At 43.9% G+C, this 18221-nt stretch overlaps 1 protein-coding gene across 1 annotated transcript in view; it reads right to left on the minus strand.

Annotated features, from left to right (window-relative positions):
- SLC35F1 (solute carrier family 35 member F1) overlaps positions 1-18221 on the minus strand; it is an 889467-nt gene that overhangs the window by 124785 nt on the left and 746461 nt on the right. Inside the window, exons 4-5 of the mRNA XM_029596434.1 lie at positions 16173-16332; positions 9497-9505 (exon numbers count right to left, since the gene is read on the minus strand). Coding sequence (XP_029452294.1) covers positions 9497-9505; positions 16173-16332 — 169 coding nt within the window. The remainder of the gene's footprint in view (positions 1-9496; positions 9506-16172; positions 16333-18221) is intronic.

Raw genomic sequence — 18221 nt, forward strand, 5'->3', positions numbered from 1 at the left:
AAAAAACAAACAACAGAGAGTTCTTGGAGAATGAGAAAGGTTTTGGAAGACTATTTATTTATTTATTTATTTAGCATTTTTATATACCGACTTTCCAATAACAGAATTACTGATCAATTCGGTTTACATTTTAACAGAACAATAACATTGACAAGTAAATGTCTTACAAAGAACAGGTCGATATAACTTGGATAAGTAAATATGGGGTTAACCAGTAAAGATACATTGCCTAATATAGGTATAAGTAAAAGATACTATGGTCTATGAAATGTCTTACTTGAAGATAAGCATAAAAGTGGCGGTGTGGCAGTACATTGACAGATTTCAATTCAGAATAAGAGTGCATTTGGCCAGTATCTTCGGAAAACAGTTGATGAACTATGATCAACTCCTTTTGTTCCCAAACTCTAAAGACAGGATTCTCTATTCCCGATTGAAAGGATGGGTGACCAATAAGGAGAGAAACTATGATGTCCTCGAAGGAACATGAAGCTTGATACACAGTTGCCTCCAGGCCATGAGACAGTCTTCCAAGAACGGAAAGGTAGTCAAGCTGCTCAGTAGTTCTGTCTGGTTTAGATGAAAAAGATTGCTTAGAGAATAAGGTTTACACCATTCTTGTAGCAACTCTGTTGGGAAGAAAGCCTCAGTTCCAGCCAGCCAATCACTTACATGTCTCAGTAAAAAGCAATGTTATACATTTGTAGATTGGTGCAGGCCAACCCCCTCCATGCAGATGTTTCATTAATTTGGATGTGCTTAAACATGCTCTTTTATTGTTCCACAGAAAACATCCAAGAGCTTTATTCAAAGCGAAGGTGTGTTTTCTCTTGACCCACAATGGTAAACTTTGAAGTACATAGAGACATTTTGGGAGCTCCACCATCTTAAATAATTGAATCCTGCCTGATAGTGTAATGGGAAGGGAGCTCCACTTTTTAAATTTTTGTTTAGTTTTTGTAAGGGGAGGGAGAATATTGGAGTCATAAATGTTCCGAATATCCACTGGTATTTTAACCCCAAGATACTTCATTTCAGATTGTACCCATCTCAGGGGAAATGAGCCCTGCCAGGTGGTCTGTATGGTACTATTACATCCAGAAATTTGGATTTAATCCTATTTATCTTTAACCCAGAGAATTAACCAAATTTTATTTGCAAATCTAGCACTGCGGGTAGGGAGATAACTGAGTTTTGCAGAAAAACTAACATATTGTCTGCAAAAGCAGCCACCTTAAAGGAGGCTAGTCCTAGTTGTAGCCCTTTAATATTTGGATCTTCATCAATGGCACGCAGCAGTGGGTCCAATGAAAGTATGTATAACAGGGGGAGATAGAGGACAGCCTTGCCTTACCCCCCTTTGGAGTTCAAAAGGAGAGGACATAAGATCGTTGGTGTTATGAACTCCGCTGCCCACGTTGCTGTTCTTCACCCGACGCAGCAGGATGCCACTGTCGGGCCTCCTGCGTGGCTGGAGCCGCGGTTTCTCCTGCCCCTCACGGCCCGGAGGCCGCCCTGGATTTTCATCTTCTCCGCAGTCGGAGCCGCGGCCTTCCTGCCCCTCACCTCGGGGCCGGGACTGCCCCAGATGCCACTGTCATCTTCCCGGTGCTAGGCCACAAGCCCCGGTTCCATCCGGTGGCTGAAGCCGCCCCCGGGGCTCCCCGCAGTGGCTGGAGCCGCTGTCGATGTCAGGGCCTGCTCCTCAGGCCCAGCCTGCGCCTATACGTACAGACGCTGTGCAGGCCGCTGTCCACGGTCCTGCACAGCCCTGCTTCCTGCTCCTTAGGTGCCGGCGCGCACCTCTCTGCATGATTTAAAGGGCCAGGCACAGGAAGTGTGCTGGCCCTACCTAGGGAGTGGACTTCCTGCTTGAGCCCTATAAAAGGGCTGTCTTCTCAGTCTGTCATCGCTTTGCATCTGAGCGACATCCCTCTGGAGGCTCCTGCCTGCAAGAGCCTTGTAAGGTCTTCTGTTCTTCGTGCAGCGCCTCGTCTCGTCTGCCTTCTACCACGTCTTCGTGTCTTGATGTCTTGCCTGAGGTTCCGGTCCAATGTCCTGATGTCTCGTCATGATCTTCCACCTCCTGATGTGCCTGCCTTCCTAGATGTTCTTCCCTGCATCTTCGTCTGGTGCTCCTGAGCCTTCTGTTCCTGTAGAGCTATGGTTCTCGGATGGTGTGTGCCCGAGAATGGAGCGGTCTGCAGGTGGGATTGGTCCCTGTGCTCCGGAGCCTCTGTTCCCGCCAGCCATAGAGGGAGCTTCGGGTGACATCGATTCTGTCATTGGAGTTTCTCCTTGCCTGGGTCTTCCCTGCGCTTTTCCCGCTCTCCTCGTGGTCCGTGACCAGCCTCCAAGGGCTGTGTAGGGCGCGTAGTGGGACAGGGTGGTCCGCGACTCAGTCCCGCGGGTGGCCTGAGTAGGGCGCCCTGAGAGACAGTGCAAATGTCCTTCCTCCCAGCTGTTGTCAAGTACCAAGTGTCTTTGTCCGTGATGCTGTCGCATCAACCCAAGTGTCTTCATCCGTGATGCCGTCGCATCAACCAAGTGTCTTCGTCCATGATGCTGTCGCATCAACCAAGTGTCTTCGTCCGTGATGCCGTCGCATCAACCAAGTGTCTTCGTCTGTGATGCCGTCGCATCAACCCAGTCTTGTCTGCCGCATCGACCATAGTCCTGTCTACGTGTCAAGACCCGTCTGCCCTCAACCTCAGGCCAGGCCTGCTGCTCCATGCTGTTCCTCGCAGCAGGTACGAAAAGGCTCGGAATGGTCGGAGGACCATTCAACTTTGAACATCCTTGGGTGTTGGCCTTGGGAGCTTGCAGGCCTGGCAGAGGGTCAGACAGTCAGCCATGCTGGGACACGCCGTCAACCCTCGGCTCAGTCCTGGAGGTCTGGGCTCAGGCCGAGGCCCAAGGGCACACTAAAACACCAGTGTGCAACAGAATGCAAGGCCTTTCGAGGCCGTCCTGCTAACAGATGGCCAGAATGATAGAACTAGGATGTTGGTAAAGTAATGATACTCAATGTAATATGTCCCTCTCGAATCCAAATCTCCATTAAAACTGAGAAAAGATACTCCTAATATACCCAATCGAATGCTTTCTCTGCATCGAATCCCACCACTAAAGAGGGATCCCAGATGTTCTGCAATGTGACATGGCTAACCATAGATGCAAGATTATGTTTGCTAGCTGTTCTCCCTTTCACAAAACCTGCCTGGCTTTTAGAAATCAAGAAGGGTAAAACTGCATTCAGTCTGGTAGCTAAAATTTTTGCAAAGAGTTTTAAATCAAAATTCAGTAACGAGATGGACCTGTAGGATGCAGGGGACAAAGGGTCCTTACAGCTGAGGGGGGATATGATAGAGGTGTTTAAAATCATGAGAGGTCTAGAACGGGTAGATGTGAATCGGTTATTTACTCTTTCGGATAATAGAAAGACTAGAAGTTAGCATATGGCATATTTAAAACTAATCGGAAAAAGTTCTTTTTTACTCAACGCACAATTAAACTCTGGAATTTGTTGCCAGAGGATGTGGTTAGTGCAGTTAGTATAGCTGTGTTTAAAAAAGGATTGGATACGTTCTTGGAGGAGAAGCCCATTACCTGCTATTAATTAAGTTGACTTAGAAAATGGCCACTGCTATTACTAGCAAAGGTAACATGGAATAGACTTGCCAGGTTCTTATGCCTGGATTGGCCACTGTTGGAAACAGGATGCTGGGCTTGATGGACCCTTGGTCTGACCCAGTATGGCATGTTCTTATGTTCTTACCACGTTTGTGTAAGACAGTAATATGCGCTGTTTTGACATCTTTAGAAAAACTAGTTGAGAATACCCCAGTAAAAAAGCCCTCAGTGGCTCCCCCAGTTCTTTCTTAAGGAGTTTGTAAAAGTCTACATTCAGTCCATTAGGGCCAGGGGCTTTGTGGAAGGGACTAGATTCTATACCCTCCCATATCTCTTGGGTTGAATTGTGCTGGTGACAATTTAGGCCATCGGAGATTTTGAAAAAAAATTTCTTTGGTTTTGGAGGCAAAGGACAGAGATTCATTCGTATATAAGTTTTCATAGAATTCTTGAAAAATATTGCAAATAAGTGGGGTAGTTGTTTGTCTTGTTCCCTTTTGGTTTTTGAGTGCTTCTATGAAAGAACTACCTCTTAATACTCTTACAAGATTTGCAAGCAATTTGCCTGCTTTATTGCCAAATTTGTATAATTTGTGAGAGAAAAAAAGCATACTCTGCTTAGTTCTCTGATGCAGATGACAGTTTAGTGTATAGAGCAGGTCGCAATATTGCTGTTTATTAGCATTAGTTGGGTGGTTAATTAATTTCACTTTTGCTTTCTGCAAAGCTTTCTGGGTTCAATTATCGTCTGTTCATTAACTTATGTTGGCAAATTAAGCAACATGTGATCTCTCCCGTCATGGTCACTTTTCCTGCCTCCCAAAAGAGAGATGGATTGTCTGTATGCTGGGAGTTATGTGTCTTAATTCTTTCCATTTAGCTTTTAAGTAGGTCTGAAAGGCCTTATCCTGTGATAGGTGAGATGGGAAACACCACCGACATTGGTCCCCTCTAGGTCCCCCTATTCTTGCTTCAACCCACACCATTGAATGGTCAGAGAATTCTGAAGGACTGATGTCTGCATTTACTACTTTAGAAAAACAAGCCAATGATATTAGCATGTAATCGATGCGGGACATTGATAAATGGACTCTAGCTATGTGGGTATAACTGCGAAGCTCTGGATACAGAATCTGCCAGGATCTACAAGCTGAAGCTGTTGGCATAAATAAGGGATGCCTTTGTGTGTCTTTAGCCCAGGTGTGGCTGTCTGGGATGATCTATTTAATTTGGGATCAGCAACACAATTAAAATCCCCAGCCATAATCAAATGCCCTTGAGTATGAAGAAGCAATATAGATACTAAATTAGTGAAAAAGTTGTGATTGTAAATACTGGGTGCTTAGACATTACAAAATGTGACATCTTTACCAAATAATTTCCCCAGCACAATGATATATCTCCCCTCGGCATCAGATATTGTAATTTTCCACCTTTTTTACATTAAAATGTAAACTGATATGATGTGTATTTTAATGTCGGTATAGAAAAGCTGTTAAATAAATAAATAAAATAAATATTGACAGGACATGCTCAAAAGCTACTTACTTGCCAATGAGAATGGCCACTCCCGCTTTCCTATCCACTGCAGGGGAAAAAAAACACCGACTCAGTCTCTAGTCAATTTCTTGGTTTCACTAGCGGAGAGATGTGTCTCCTGCAAAAAGGCTATTTTAGCTTTATGTCTCCATAGGGATTGTAGCATCTTGACTCACTTTCTCAGGGACCCCAAACCCATCCCACTGGTTTTTCTCTCCGTTGCGGCTTTGCTGATATCTCTGGTGTGTTTTTTGCGAAAAAATGATTGATGCATTGCTGCGCTGCACCTCTGATCTAACCGCCACGATGCTTGGTAAGTCCCGGTGGTATATCTAATTTCGGAAGGGGAACTGGGAGCAGGGTCAGGATGTATCCTACCCGCTCATCAGATTATGTGGTCTTCAAACTTGAAATAGTTTTGAGAATAATTTTTATATAATTCTAGAAAGTTATACAAAACAGTCGCCTAGATAGATGTTAACAAATTCAGCTCTCCGACACGGGACCGTGTTTCGCAGACCTGCATTGGGAGGGACAAAGGCTGACTTTAGGAGTGTAGAATATATTCTGTCAGATGAAATTAAATAAAAAGAAAGAGCAATTTGATACAAAACCACAAAAAGGCAAGCAGCAAGAGACATGTATTTTATTTAATTATTTATTTATTTATTTATTTATTTATTTATTTATTTTATATACCGACATTCGATCGAGATATCACATCAGTTTCCAGATAACTAAAGGAATAGGGTGGTAACAGCCCTATTTTACATTATAACATGATAATAAATAGATATAAGAATATTTTACATTATAACATGGTAATAAATATAACAAGTTGTAACAGAACAGTTGTACATGGTATGCATACCAAAACAGAAAGGCATATAAATAAGTAAACATATAAACATTATCTTTTTTTGTTTTCACTTGTTACCTTGCCCCCTTAACTCTGCTTTTCACTTGCATGATCCCAATTTTTCTGCAAAAAATTCTTTTCTGCTTTTTATCTCACAGGTTTGTTTTATTTATTTATTTATTTATTTATTTATAGTTTTTATATACCGATCTTCTTGCATTAGATACAAATCAAACCGGTTTACAAAGAACAAAGAACATGCCAAAAAGGCGATACAAGGAACCATGAATGTAAAACGAAAAACTTAGGGTAACATAGTCAGATAGTTAACTGAATAGTTTAAAAACAATTAGAAATTACATATTGATAAAGGTCATAATAAGTGAAACAATCCAATAAGTTGTGCAAAGGATCCATTAGGAAGTGGGCAATAAGAAGAAGGGGATAAGGAATAGAGGAAAGATATGCAAGGTAAGATTAAAAGGGTATCTGAGGGTCTCTTCTAGGGAACAAGAGTAAGAGAAAAAGAGAGAAAAATGAGAGAGGATTAATAACAAACTAAACCATACTAGTGGAGAGAAATGAGCATGGAGGTGTTGAGATAAAAAATGAATAAATAAATAAATTTATTCCATGTTATCTACCAGTTTTCACTTTCTGTCCTTATGTCCCATGCTGCCATTACTTTTTCTGATGTCATCCTAATTGACAGCCCCTTTTTGGCAGGCTTCTGTGGCCAGATTTAAACTCCATAGTTCTCAGCCCTCCTTTCCCACTACACCTATTTGATAAGTTAAGCACTCTCTGTCCTTAAACAAATGTAAGCTTTGTTTTGTTTACCCCCTCCCTTTTTTAGGAGCCTTGATTGTTGCTTCTTTATCTATTGACTGCTAGTTTTTTTTCTCCTCTAGGAGCATTTGCTTACTGAATCATTTTCAAGCTCTGATTTGATTCTAAAGATCGCTCACTCTGTCTGGAGCCTCAGCCATGGGAAGGCATTGCCCGGCTTATAGCTTATCAGGCGCTTCTCATTGGTATTTCCATGTTCTCTTTCTCTTTATTATTAATGGGTTTTCTCACTGCCAAAAATTTTATTTACATTCTTTTTGTCCCTCCCTTCCCCCCTTCTCAACTTGTTCATCTAGCGGGTTTTGGCGTGGTCCTTCTGCCTAATCTTCATCGCAGAGGCTTTGCAGCTCAGATCTGACACTTCTCACGATTTAAGGAGGTTAAATTCTCTTTAATAATTTTCATAATGTTATGTATGATTATATTTCACTTATGTCTTCCACTTTGTCATTCCTTCTTTCTCCCTCTTTATTCCAGGATCTTTATGTAACTTCATCTCATAAGATACTTTTTCTATCCTCTTTACTGGTTGCTCATGCATCATCCATTACAGGTCTGTTTCTATTTTGATTGATAATTTTTTTGTCTTTCCAACAATTCATTCAGGTTTGCTTGAAAATCTAATTTTAATTCAGTTTCATATTCTCCATATGTTCTCCACTTGTTTTGCTTTCTTGCATGACTCCACCTGTTCATTAGATATATTTTTTATTTCTTGGACACACACTTTCTATATTAAATCCTGCAAATTCAAGCTTATATGTACATTCCCTTGGCCTCACAGGTAAATATTTTCATCTTCTAATTTAAATTAAAGTTTAAATTAAATCACATTCTAACCTCTATGTTAAAATTAATTTTAATGAATTTTCTCATTTGTTATTATTGACACTCCTCCTTTTGGGTCTAGCCTTAGTTATATTCACAATTTATTTATATGTTTATTTACATGTTTATATGTTTACTTATTTATATGTCTTTCTGTTTTGGTATGCATACCATGTATATGTCTCCTGCTGCTTGCCTTTTTGTGGTTTAGTATCAAATTGCTCTTTCTTTTTATTTGATTTTATATGACAGAATATATTCTACACTGTTAAACAGGTCGATACAGTTATGCCGCGTTAGAAAGAGTGCGGCAGTGCCAGGCGCACCCTCGTTCCCCGCACGCACAGTTCTCGTCACCTACCGCTCGATACTCTCTTCAAATTGCATGCAAATGCATGCCGCGTCTGCGAAGCGTTAGGCAAAGGTTAGGCCCGCGCAACCCATTTTACTGTATAGAGCGCCTATACAGTATCCTGGGTGCGCGGGCCTAACGCTTCACGGCCACGCTGGTATCTGTCAATGACAGGTACCAGGAAGTGGACAGTTCTCCGATGCTCGGCAAACTTTCCCCCAGCCCCCGCTCACCTGCCCTGGCCGTGTCCGGTCTCCGGTGCAGCCCCAGTCCTGTCCCCTCCTCCCGAAGCAAAAAAAAAACAAAACCGAAAAAATAGCAAGAGAGCGAGGGGAGAGATGGGCAATCCTAGGCTCGGGCCTGCTAGTCCCTTCTCCTCTCCTCCCGAAGCAGGGCGCGAAAAGCAGCCTTGCTCCGGGAGGAGGGGGGGGCAGTTTAAAGTGACGAAGCGACTTACTTTTGCAGCCCCCCCCTCCGAACATCGGCGACGACCACGGCTCCAGCCTCCAGCTGTTAGACAGATGCATCGCACGTGGGAAAGCGGCCCCTATGCGTGCAATTGGCTGCTCAAGACATGACGTCACGACATTTGGCATCACGGCATGTGACGTCACGTCTTGAGCAGCCAATTGCACGCATAGGGGTCGCTTTCCCACGTGCGATGCGTCTGTCTGACAGCTGGAGGCAGGAGCCGCGGTCGTTGCCGATGTCCGGGGGGGGGGCTGCAAAAGTAAGTCGCTTCATCGCTTTAAACTGCCCCCCCTCCTCCTGGAGCAAGGCTGCTTTTCGCGCCCTGCTTTGGGAGGAGAGGAGAAGGGACTAGCAGGCCCGAGCCTAGGATTGCCCGGTCGTCATCGCTGATGTCCGGAGGGGGGGGCTGCAAAAGTAAGTCGCTTCGTCGCTTTAAACTGCCCCTCCTCCCGGAACAAGGCTGCTTTTCGCGCCCTGCTTCGGGAGGAGAGAACAAGGGACTGGCAGGCCCGAGCGTAGGATTGCCCGTCTCTCCCCTCGCTCTCTTGCTACTTTTTTTTGGGGGGTTTTTTTTTGCTTCGGGAGGAGGGGACAGGACTGGGGCTGCAAAGGAGACCGGACGTGGCCAGGGCAGGTGAGCGGGGGCTGGGAGAAAGTTTTCCGTCTACCTTTACCCCTGCCTCTTACGCTGGGGTAAGGGTAGGTGGTAAGTTAGCAGGGTAAACATGCGGCAAAACGGCAGGGTAAAAAAGCGATAGTCGGGGCGCGCGTTACTGTATGGGAGGGAATAGCTAATTCGCTCGTTTACATTTAATATACATGCTGCGTGCGGAAGGGGTTACCCGGGGATTTTAAGAGGCGGTAGGGATGAGTTAAAGGGGATAGTGTATCGCGGGAAGGGCTAACGCGGCCGGAAAGTGAGTAGAAGGCGAGTTAGGAGCAGGGTAACCGCGGTTGCACTTTACTGTATCGATCTGAAAGTCAGCTTTTGTCCCTCCCGATGCAGCTCTGTCAAACATGGTCCCGTGTCAGAGGACTGAATTCATAAACTGTTGGAAGTTGCGTCAGCCTCGAGCTTGGGACCTCAAGGCTTGGCAATTCAGTTACGCTGACGAGGGGATGGAGCATAACCGGGAACTCTCCAGCGTGAGACAAGGAGAAAGTGTGTCCTTGCGGTGAGGACAGACCAAGTCTGGGAGTCAGGAGCCTCGGAATGAAGACGTGGAGCTTGGGACGTAGACATGGAGCTTGGAACACAGACGTGGAGCTTGGGTCGAAGACATGGAACTTGGGACGAAGACGTGGAGCTTGGGACATAGACGTGGAACTTGGGACAAAGACGTGGAGCTTGGGACATAGACGTGGAACTTGGAACATAGATGTGGAGCTTGGAACGTAGATGTGGAACCTGGGACGAAGACATGGAGCTTGGGACAAAGACATGGAGCTTGGGACAAAGACAGGAAATAAGGAGGGATGAGCAAGACCCTCAAGCGCCCTACACAGCCCGTGGAGCTGGTCGCAGATCGCACTGTTCCCTTCGTGCCCCACACAGCCGGATGGCTGGTCGCGGAGCATGAGGAAGCGCGGGGCAGGCTCAGGAAGTCTCTTGGCGCAGGATGCAGTAACCCCTGGGATCCTTCGGAGTCGGGACTTGGAACTTGGAAGATAAACCTTGGGACTTGGAAGATAAAACTTGGAACTTGGAAAATCAGATAAAAAGCAGGGACTCTCTGGAGGCATGGGTCCTAAAGATCCTAGAGCATTAGGACCAATTACATTACGGAACTTGGGACATCAGGACATCATGGAACATCAGGAAAATCAGGATATCACGGAACATCAGGAGCATCAGGATATCATGGAACATCAGAACAGAGACCAAGATGATACGGAAAGTCCATGGATGAAGATCAGGATGCCTGGTTAGGAGCTGGAGACAAGAAGTCCTAGGGAGGACTAGCACCTTGGCAAAGCAAGTTGGAACTGACTGAAGAGCCCTTTTATAGGGCTAGGAGAAGGGAACTCCCTAGGAGGAGTTCAGGAGGACTACACCTGGTTGGCCCTTTAAATCTGTGAAGAAGCTGCGGGCCCTGGACAGCGGCCATGCTGCCGCTGTGAGGAGAGAAGACGGAGCAGGCCTCAGGGCAGGCACGACGAGGGAGCTGCGGCATCCAAGCCGCAAGAAGGACTCCGGGAGTGGCTTCCCACTGCAGGCAAGTCCGGGGATGCGGCCTCCGGGCCAAAGGTAAGAGCCTGCTCGCGGCCTTGCCGTGAGCAGGATCGCAACAGCACCCCCCACCCCCTCAAAGGGGGTCCTCTCCCCTCCTTCGGGAAGTCCAGGAAGGACAACTGGAACTGAGAAGGTGCAGGTGCCTCCTGCTGGTCATGGAAAGAAAAACGTGGAAGGGAACACAGAACAGGGGAATATACAAGGAAACAACAAAAGGAACAAACAAGGAAACAGAGCAAAGAAACAGCGGAGCAAAGAAACAGCGGATCAAGAGGGAACAAGAAACAGCGGAGCACAGGAAACAGCGGAGCAAGGAAACAGCGGAGCAAGAGGGAACAAGAAACAGTGGGGCACAGGGACAAGAAGACAGCGGAGCAAGAAACAAGACAAGAACACAACAAGAGAACAACAAGAGACACAACAAGAGACACAACAAGAGAACAAGAAGAAACACAACAAAAGAACAAGAAACAACAGAGCAAGGAATGGAGAACATAGAAAACCAATGGAGAACAAGGGAGGGAATCCAGGGTGAGAACAGGCTATGGCAGCAAACATCAGGTCGGACGCAGGCGCCACCTGCAGGTCGTGGAACCCATCCTGGAAATGATCAAGAAAGTCTGGATGCAGGCGCCTCCTGCAGGTCATAGAAATCCAGAAGATGGCGCCTCCAGCAGGTCGTAGAATCAGAAGAGCTGGTGTCTCTAGCAGGTCATGGATTCAGAAGAGCTGGTGCCTCCAGCAGGTCTTGGCATCAGAAGAGCTGGCATCTCCAGCAGGTCATACTAGGGAGTCCAAAAAAAATAAAATTTTGGAGTCCAGAACAGGACCTGGGACAAGGGTAGTCCCACCGGGCACAAGGCTTCGGCAATTCTGTTGGAGCTTGCGTCAGCCTTGAACTCGGAACGCTCAAGGCTTGGCAATTCAGTTATGCTGACGATGGGACGGAGCATAACCGGGATCTCTCCAGCATGGGACAAGGAGAAAGTGTGCCCTTGCGGTGAGGACAGTCCAAGTCCGGGAGTGAGGAGCCTTGGAATGAAGACGTAGAGCTTGAGACGTAGACATGGAGCTTGGAACGTAGACGTGGAGCTTCGAACGTAAACATGGAGCTTGGGACGAAGATGTGGAGCTTGGGACATAGACTTGGAACTTGGAACATAGACGTGGAGCATGGAATGTAGAAGTGGAACTTGGGACGAAGACGTGGAGCTTGTGATGAAGACAGGAAACAAGGAGGGATGAGCAAGACCCTCAGGTGCCCTACACAGCCCGTGGGGCTGGTCACAGACCGCACTGTCCCCTTTGTGCCCTACACAGCCGGACGGCTGGTTGAGGACCAAGAGGCACGGGTCCTACAGAACCTGGAGCATTAGGACCGGATACATTACGGAACTTGGGACATCATGGAACATCAGGAACATCACGGAACATCAGAACAGAGACCAAGAAGATATGGAAAGTCCATGGACGAAGATCAGGATGCCTGGTTAGGAGCTGGAGATGAGAAGTCCTAGGGAGGACTAGCCCCTTGCCGAAGCAAATTGGAACTGACTGAAGAGCCCTTTTATAGGGCTAGGAGAAGGGAACTCCCTGGGAAGAGTTCAGGAGGACCACACCTGGCTGGCCCTTTAAATCTGTGAAGAAGCCACGGGCCTGCCCCTTAGGAAGGAAGAGGCAGGACCCAGGACAGTGGCCATGCTGCCGCTGTGAGGAAAGGAGATGGAGCAGGCCACAGGGCAGGCCCGAAAAGGGAGCGGCAGCATCCAAGCTGCAAAAAGGGTTCCGGGAGCGGCTTTCCACTGCAGGCAAGTCCGGGGATGCGGCCTCCGGCCGAAGGTAAGAACAAGGTTGTGAGCAGGATCGCAACATTAACATTTATTTATTTATTTATTAACTTTTATTTTATTTTATTTTATTAACATCTATCTAGGCAACTGTTTTGTATAACTTTCTAACATTTTTAAACAATTATTCTCAATTAAAACTATTTCAAGTTTTGATGTAGTATTTTGAATGTCAAACATTTTTATTTGACTCATTGTCTTACCAACAAGCCACTCTAAGTGTTATCGCAGCATACTACTATTTTGTTGTTGTTCAGAACTAATGACTGCAACACTAAGCTAAAGTCACTGGGTTCTAACAAAGGTTTCAGGTGTTTTAACATATGGAATTTGTAAGAAGAAGATTTCACCACTTTACAAATGTGATTTTGCATTGATAAGTTAGAATCTATTATAACACCCAGGTTTCTTGTTTTTCGAGTAATTGGAATATTGTATCCTTGGAAGCTCAGGGCAGTAGGAAATTTTGTAGATATATAGTTAATGATTGTAAGTAACACAATTTATATTTTTGCAATGTTTAACTTTAGTCTGTTATGTGATAACCATCTATTTATTGAGTTAATATAGAGAGTAACCAGGTTCAAGGGATATTTCAATGATGAGTTATTAACAAAAAACTGAATGTCATCGGCATAAACTTTATAGTTTACACCTAGATAAGCCAGAAATTGACAGAGGGTCTAAATAAATATTAAAAAGTGTAGCAAATAATGCTGAGCCTTGAAGGACCCCAGAGGACATATCATTCCAATGTAACCAATGTTAGTGTGGGGTTCTTTGTAACTTCAAGAGTGATTTCCTAATGTGCTCTTGGGGTGATCTTGGCAGGATTACTGCTCCTGGGTACAGTCATGTTAGTCTTCAGCTTTGTCCATTTGTAGATTGTCTGTCTGACAGTAATGGATGAGGTTCCTAAATATTTAGACATAGTCTTGTAACCCTGTCCAGATAGATAAACATCAGTCACTCTTTTGTGTAAATCTTCTGAAATTTCTTTTGATCATGATATGAGGAGCTCCCACTTATTTTATGTTGAAGACCAAACTCAAAACCTTTTGGACTTTCATATAAGACAGGAGGCCCAAACTCAGTCTGCAGGGTGGTTTCCTTATTCCCTAATTATTAAAGCACCTGGCTAATTACCCAATTAATTGTGCTAAGGAAAACAGAGGTCGCTTACAATGTCACACACGCTAATTCTGAATTCATCTTATTGTTCCTACTTTGTACATAATTGTTTCTCAAGAAACACTGAATTGTTTAATTTATACTCTTTTTATTGCATAAGAATAGAAAGGTTTCAATTAAACAAGACTATCACGGTACGAAAAACTTGCAATTCTTGTTATTATACTTGGGTTCATAAACTTTTTCTCAGAACTGTACTTGTACACTTCATTTTTGCAGAAAGTAAAAAAAAAAGAAAAGAAATATTTGGCTCATACAATAACAGCTGGTAAGCTATTGAGACACCACTGGCAAGTGTTACTAGATTTCAATGCAACTATTCTCAAGTAAAATTCCACCAAAATAGCATTTCACTATTGAAATGTGAAAAATATGCAGCTATTATGTTTGTTTAATGTTCTTCACAATTTATATTCCAAAGAGTTCATCATGATATATATACACGCACACACATATATACCTACACATACAGAATATATGTGAATTTGATTTATCTAAAATACTCTATTCCTTTCTAGAGGGCTATATATAAATGAAGCTCAGGTCCTGATGCTATGGGCTTTTGTTTCAGGGGCCGATGTAATAAGAACTGCACTGACATCGGCGCTATTTTTCTGTACGTATTTTTTTTTCTTTAGTGTTCTGCAAGAACAGGCAGCCTCACAAGATGTGATAAGAGAATGGCATGCAAATGAGATATACACACACAAAAAATGTGTGAAAGACCAAATACATGCGCCAATACCCGCATAAAACCCTGATGCAGAAAGCTGCGGGAAAAACAGGCACTAAAATAGGCACAAATGGAAAAATGTTGCAGACTCATTTCTAACTATTTGAAATTACTATTATTCAAAAATAAATTATTTCAGCTCATACGGATGGACCAGCAATCTCCAGAGGGATACAAACAAAACACCAACACCCCCCCAGAGCTGCAGCATCGCTGGGACCGGGACATAAGAACATAAGAAATGCCATATGGTCAGACCAAGGGTCCATCAAGCCCAGTATTCTGTTTCCAACATTGGCCAATCCAAGTCACAAGTACCTGGCAAGTACCCAAACATTAAATAGATCTCAAGCTACTATTCCTTACTGATCAATAGCAGTGACTGGATTTTTCCTCTAGGAACTTATCCAAACCTTTTTTAAACCCAGCTACACTAGCTGCCTTTACCACATCCTCTGGCTACGAATTCCAGAGCTTAATTGTGCATTGAGTGAAAAAGAATTTCTCCAATTTGTTTAAATATGCTACTTGCTAACTTTATGGAGTGCCCCCTTGTCCTTGTATTGTCTAAAAGAGTAAATAACCGTTTCACATTTACACATTCAAGTTCTTTCTGATATTGTCGACCTCCTGCAAATTCTCCCTTAACAGTATCTTCTCCAAGCTGAACAGCTCTAACCTCTTTAGCCTTTCCTCAAAGGGGGGCCATTCCATGCCATTTATCATTTTGGTCACTCTTCTCTTTATTTTGCTAGTGGATATTTAAAAAATTCCTCAACAATCAAGCCCTCTGGTAGCTAGGGCCTTCTGCCATTTAAGAAAAGAAAAAAAAACAATGTAATCTCCTTGTGCTGAAACTTCTTTAATTTCTGAAAATAGTCTTGATTTGGAGTCATCAGATAAGGAAGTGGACCAAGTGGACCAAAAGATGCCAAAGCGGTAGGAGTGATGGCGATAAGCAAGCCCTGGGCACCCGGCAAGGAAAAGGCTGCATGAACTCACGACAACACTCACGACAACACTGATGCCAGCAATGGACTATAAGGACCTCCAGATAGACATTTTTAATTAACTCCTACCCCGACCCAGGCACTAAAAAAAATGCTTTAAAAAACCTGCAATAACCGATCTCCCTGCTAGCGAGGCTCCCTGCATAGCCTGTGTATAGATAATTACCTCTTTTACATGCCATTTCCATGCACTTGTGCAAAACCTGCCGTGGATTTCTGAGCGGGTTTGTGCAAGTGTTTTTCCGCGCTAACCGTATTATTACATGCACATGTAAGACTGGCGCGAAAAACCACCCGCCATTACGAGTGCAAAAACCCGTTTCAGGTTTTGGGCAGCTTATTACCTCGGCCCTTATGATTTTCCAATTAGGCACAATCATTAATTGGATTCTTTATAAGTCGCAGTACACTTTATTAAATCAACATAAGAATAATTAAAAGATGATGCTGAAGCACATGAGTCTTTGAGACCACAGGGGTCTTCTTTGCATAAGGAAGGAACCTTGTGGTCTGGAAAACTCACGTATAGAGCATTGTAGGCCGGTCCAATAAAAGGTCTCACAAGCTGCAAGAAATCTAGTTTTCTTCCAGGACCGAACCATGCACAATAATAAACAGAATACTCACCCGTTCCTTGCTGTCTTTCCATGAGGACATCAGCTCCTGTCATGCAGAACACTCCCAAAACACAGACAACTACGCCAATGAAGTGCACTGCCTTGTATCGTATCAGAAGGCAGAACCAGGACAGTATTATCACCACCGGGATTACAAAGCAGCCTAGAAGCTGGTGGAAGGAGAAAAAAGGAGAGATGCAGAATGGCTTAGACTATATGATTATAGTATGTTTTTATTCAAAAAGGATGTGCCTACACATTTTAGACATTTTGTAAAAAGCTAGAGGGTCAAACGTACTAAAGATCATTGAATTTCAAGCAGAACTTGCAATTTTCTGTATGTCCATTTTCTACTGGAACTCGTGAAAACAAGCCTGGTAGACTTTGCGAAATTCAGTGCACTTTAATACATCGGCCTCTATGATAGGTTTTAAAGTAGAGCTACTGAATCGTATTTTTCCTTTTCCTTGATTTTCCTTTTAGAGATCTGCCTGTTTAAAGTTTTGAGGCATACAAAGTTATATATACTTCGGTGAGTGTGCATTACATTTACAAATTGGAACATTGTATTTATTTACATTTAAATTAATTATTTCCCATATAAGAACATAAGAACTGCAATGCTGGGTCAGAATACGGTCCATTGAACCTAGCATCCTGTTTCTGACAGGGCCCAATCCATGTCGCAAGTACCTGGCGGATCCTGTAATGTAGATCTAATTCATGTTACTCATTCCTATTTATTTATTTATTTATTTATTTATTTATTTATTTATTCATACATACATTTTTATATACCGACATTAGATCAATGATGTCACATCAGTTTACAGATAACGAAAGGAAATAAGCAGGGGGGGGTTACTTATTTCTTACAGTGAAACATATCTCTAATAATGCAACATAATGAAACTTGAAATTCTAGCGTATATCTAACGAGGCAACATGATAAAAGATATAGAAATATAAAATAAATAGAAATGATATGAAACTCTTCTAACGCATCTTAATGGGACTAGAAAGACTTAAAAAAGAAACGTGGTGAAAGTGATCGGCAAGCGACCAGGGACTTGGGGGCGGGGAAATGAGTAACAGGGGCAGGGCTAAAAAGGAGCAGTGATTGGGGGGTTTGATCATTGGGGGAAGGCTGGCCAGAAAAGCCAGGTTTTTAGGTGTTTTTTGAAGAGCTGTGTTGAGGGTTCGGATTTTAGTTGTGCTGGAAGGTTGTTCCAGAGCGAGGGTCCGGCTATGGAAAGTGCACGTTCCCTTGTTATGGTTAGATGTGCTTCTTTTGGGGTGGGGATGTAGAGAAGACCAGTGTTAGAGGATCGGAGGGTTCGTTGCGGTATGTGGTATCGTAGGGGTGTGCTTAACCAGTTCAATTTCTCGTTGTGGAATGACTTGTGGATGAGGGATAGAACTTTGTGTTGTGTTCGGAAGGTGATGGGTAGCCAGTGGAGGTCCTTGAAGATGGGAGTGATGTGGTCCGATTTCTTTCTGTTTGTGAGGGATCTGGCTGCTGCATTTTGTAGTGGCTGCAGCGGTCTGATTGTGGTTGCGGGGAGGCCGAGCAGAAGGGAGTTGCAGTAGTCCAGCTTTGAGAATAGTATGGTCTGGAGGACGGTTCTGTAGTCGTGTGGGAAGAGCAGTGGTTTGAGTCTTTTGAGGGTCTGGAGCTTGAAGAATCCGTCTTTGATGATGGTTGATGCACTTTTTGAGATTGATTTCTGTATCGAGAGTGACTCCAAGGTTTCTTGCTGAAAGGGTTAGTTGTTGGTTCGGGAGAGTTGTTGTGCTATGATATTTAAGATAGCAGTTGGGATTGTTGGAGATATGAAGGATTTCAGGTTTTTTGTGGTTGAGGGAGAGTGACAGCTGGGTGAGCAGTTGAGTTATATCTGACTGGTGGGTGTCCCAGGTTTTTAGCATGTTTTCGAGGGTTGATTTGAGGGGGAGCAGAATCTGTACATCATCTGCGTATATGTAAAATGTAAGCCCTTTTTTGGAAAGAAGGTTGCAGAGAGGAAGCATGTAGATGTTGAACAGTGTGGAGGAGAGG

The sequence above is a fragment of the Rhinatrema bivittatum genome, chromosome 3 (genome assembly GCF_901001135.1).
Source record: "Rhinatrema bivittatum chromosome 3, aRhiBiv1.1, whole genome shotgun sequence".
NCBI lineage: Eukaryota > Metazoa > Chordata > Amphibia > Gymnophiona > Rhinatrematidae > Rhinatrema > Rhinatrema bivittatum.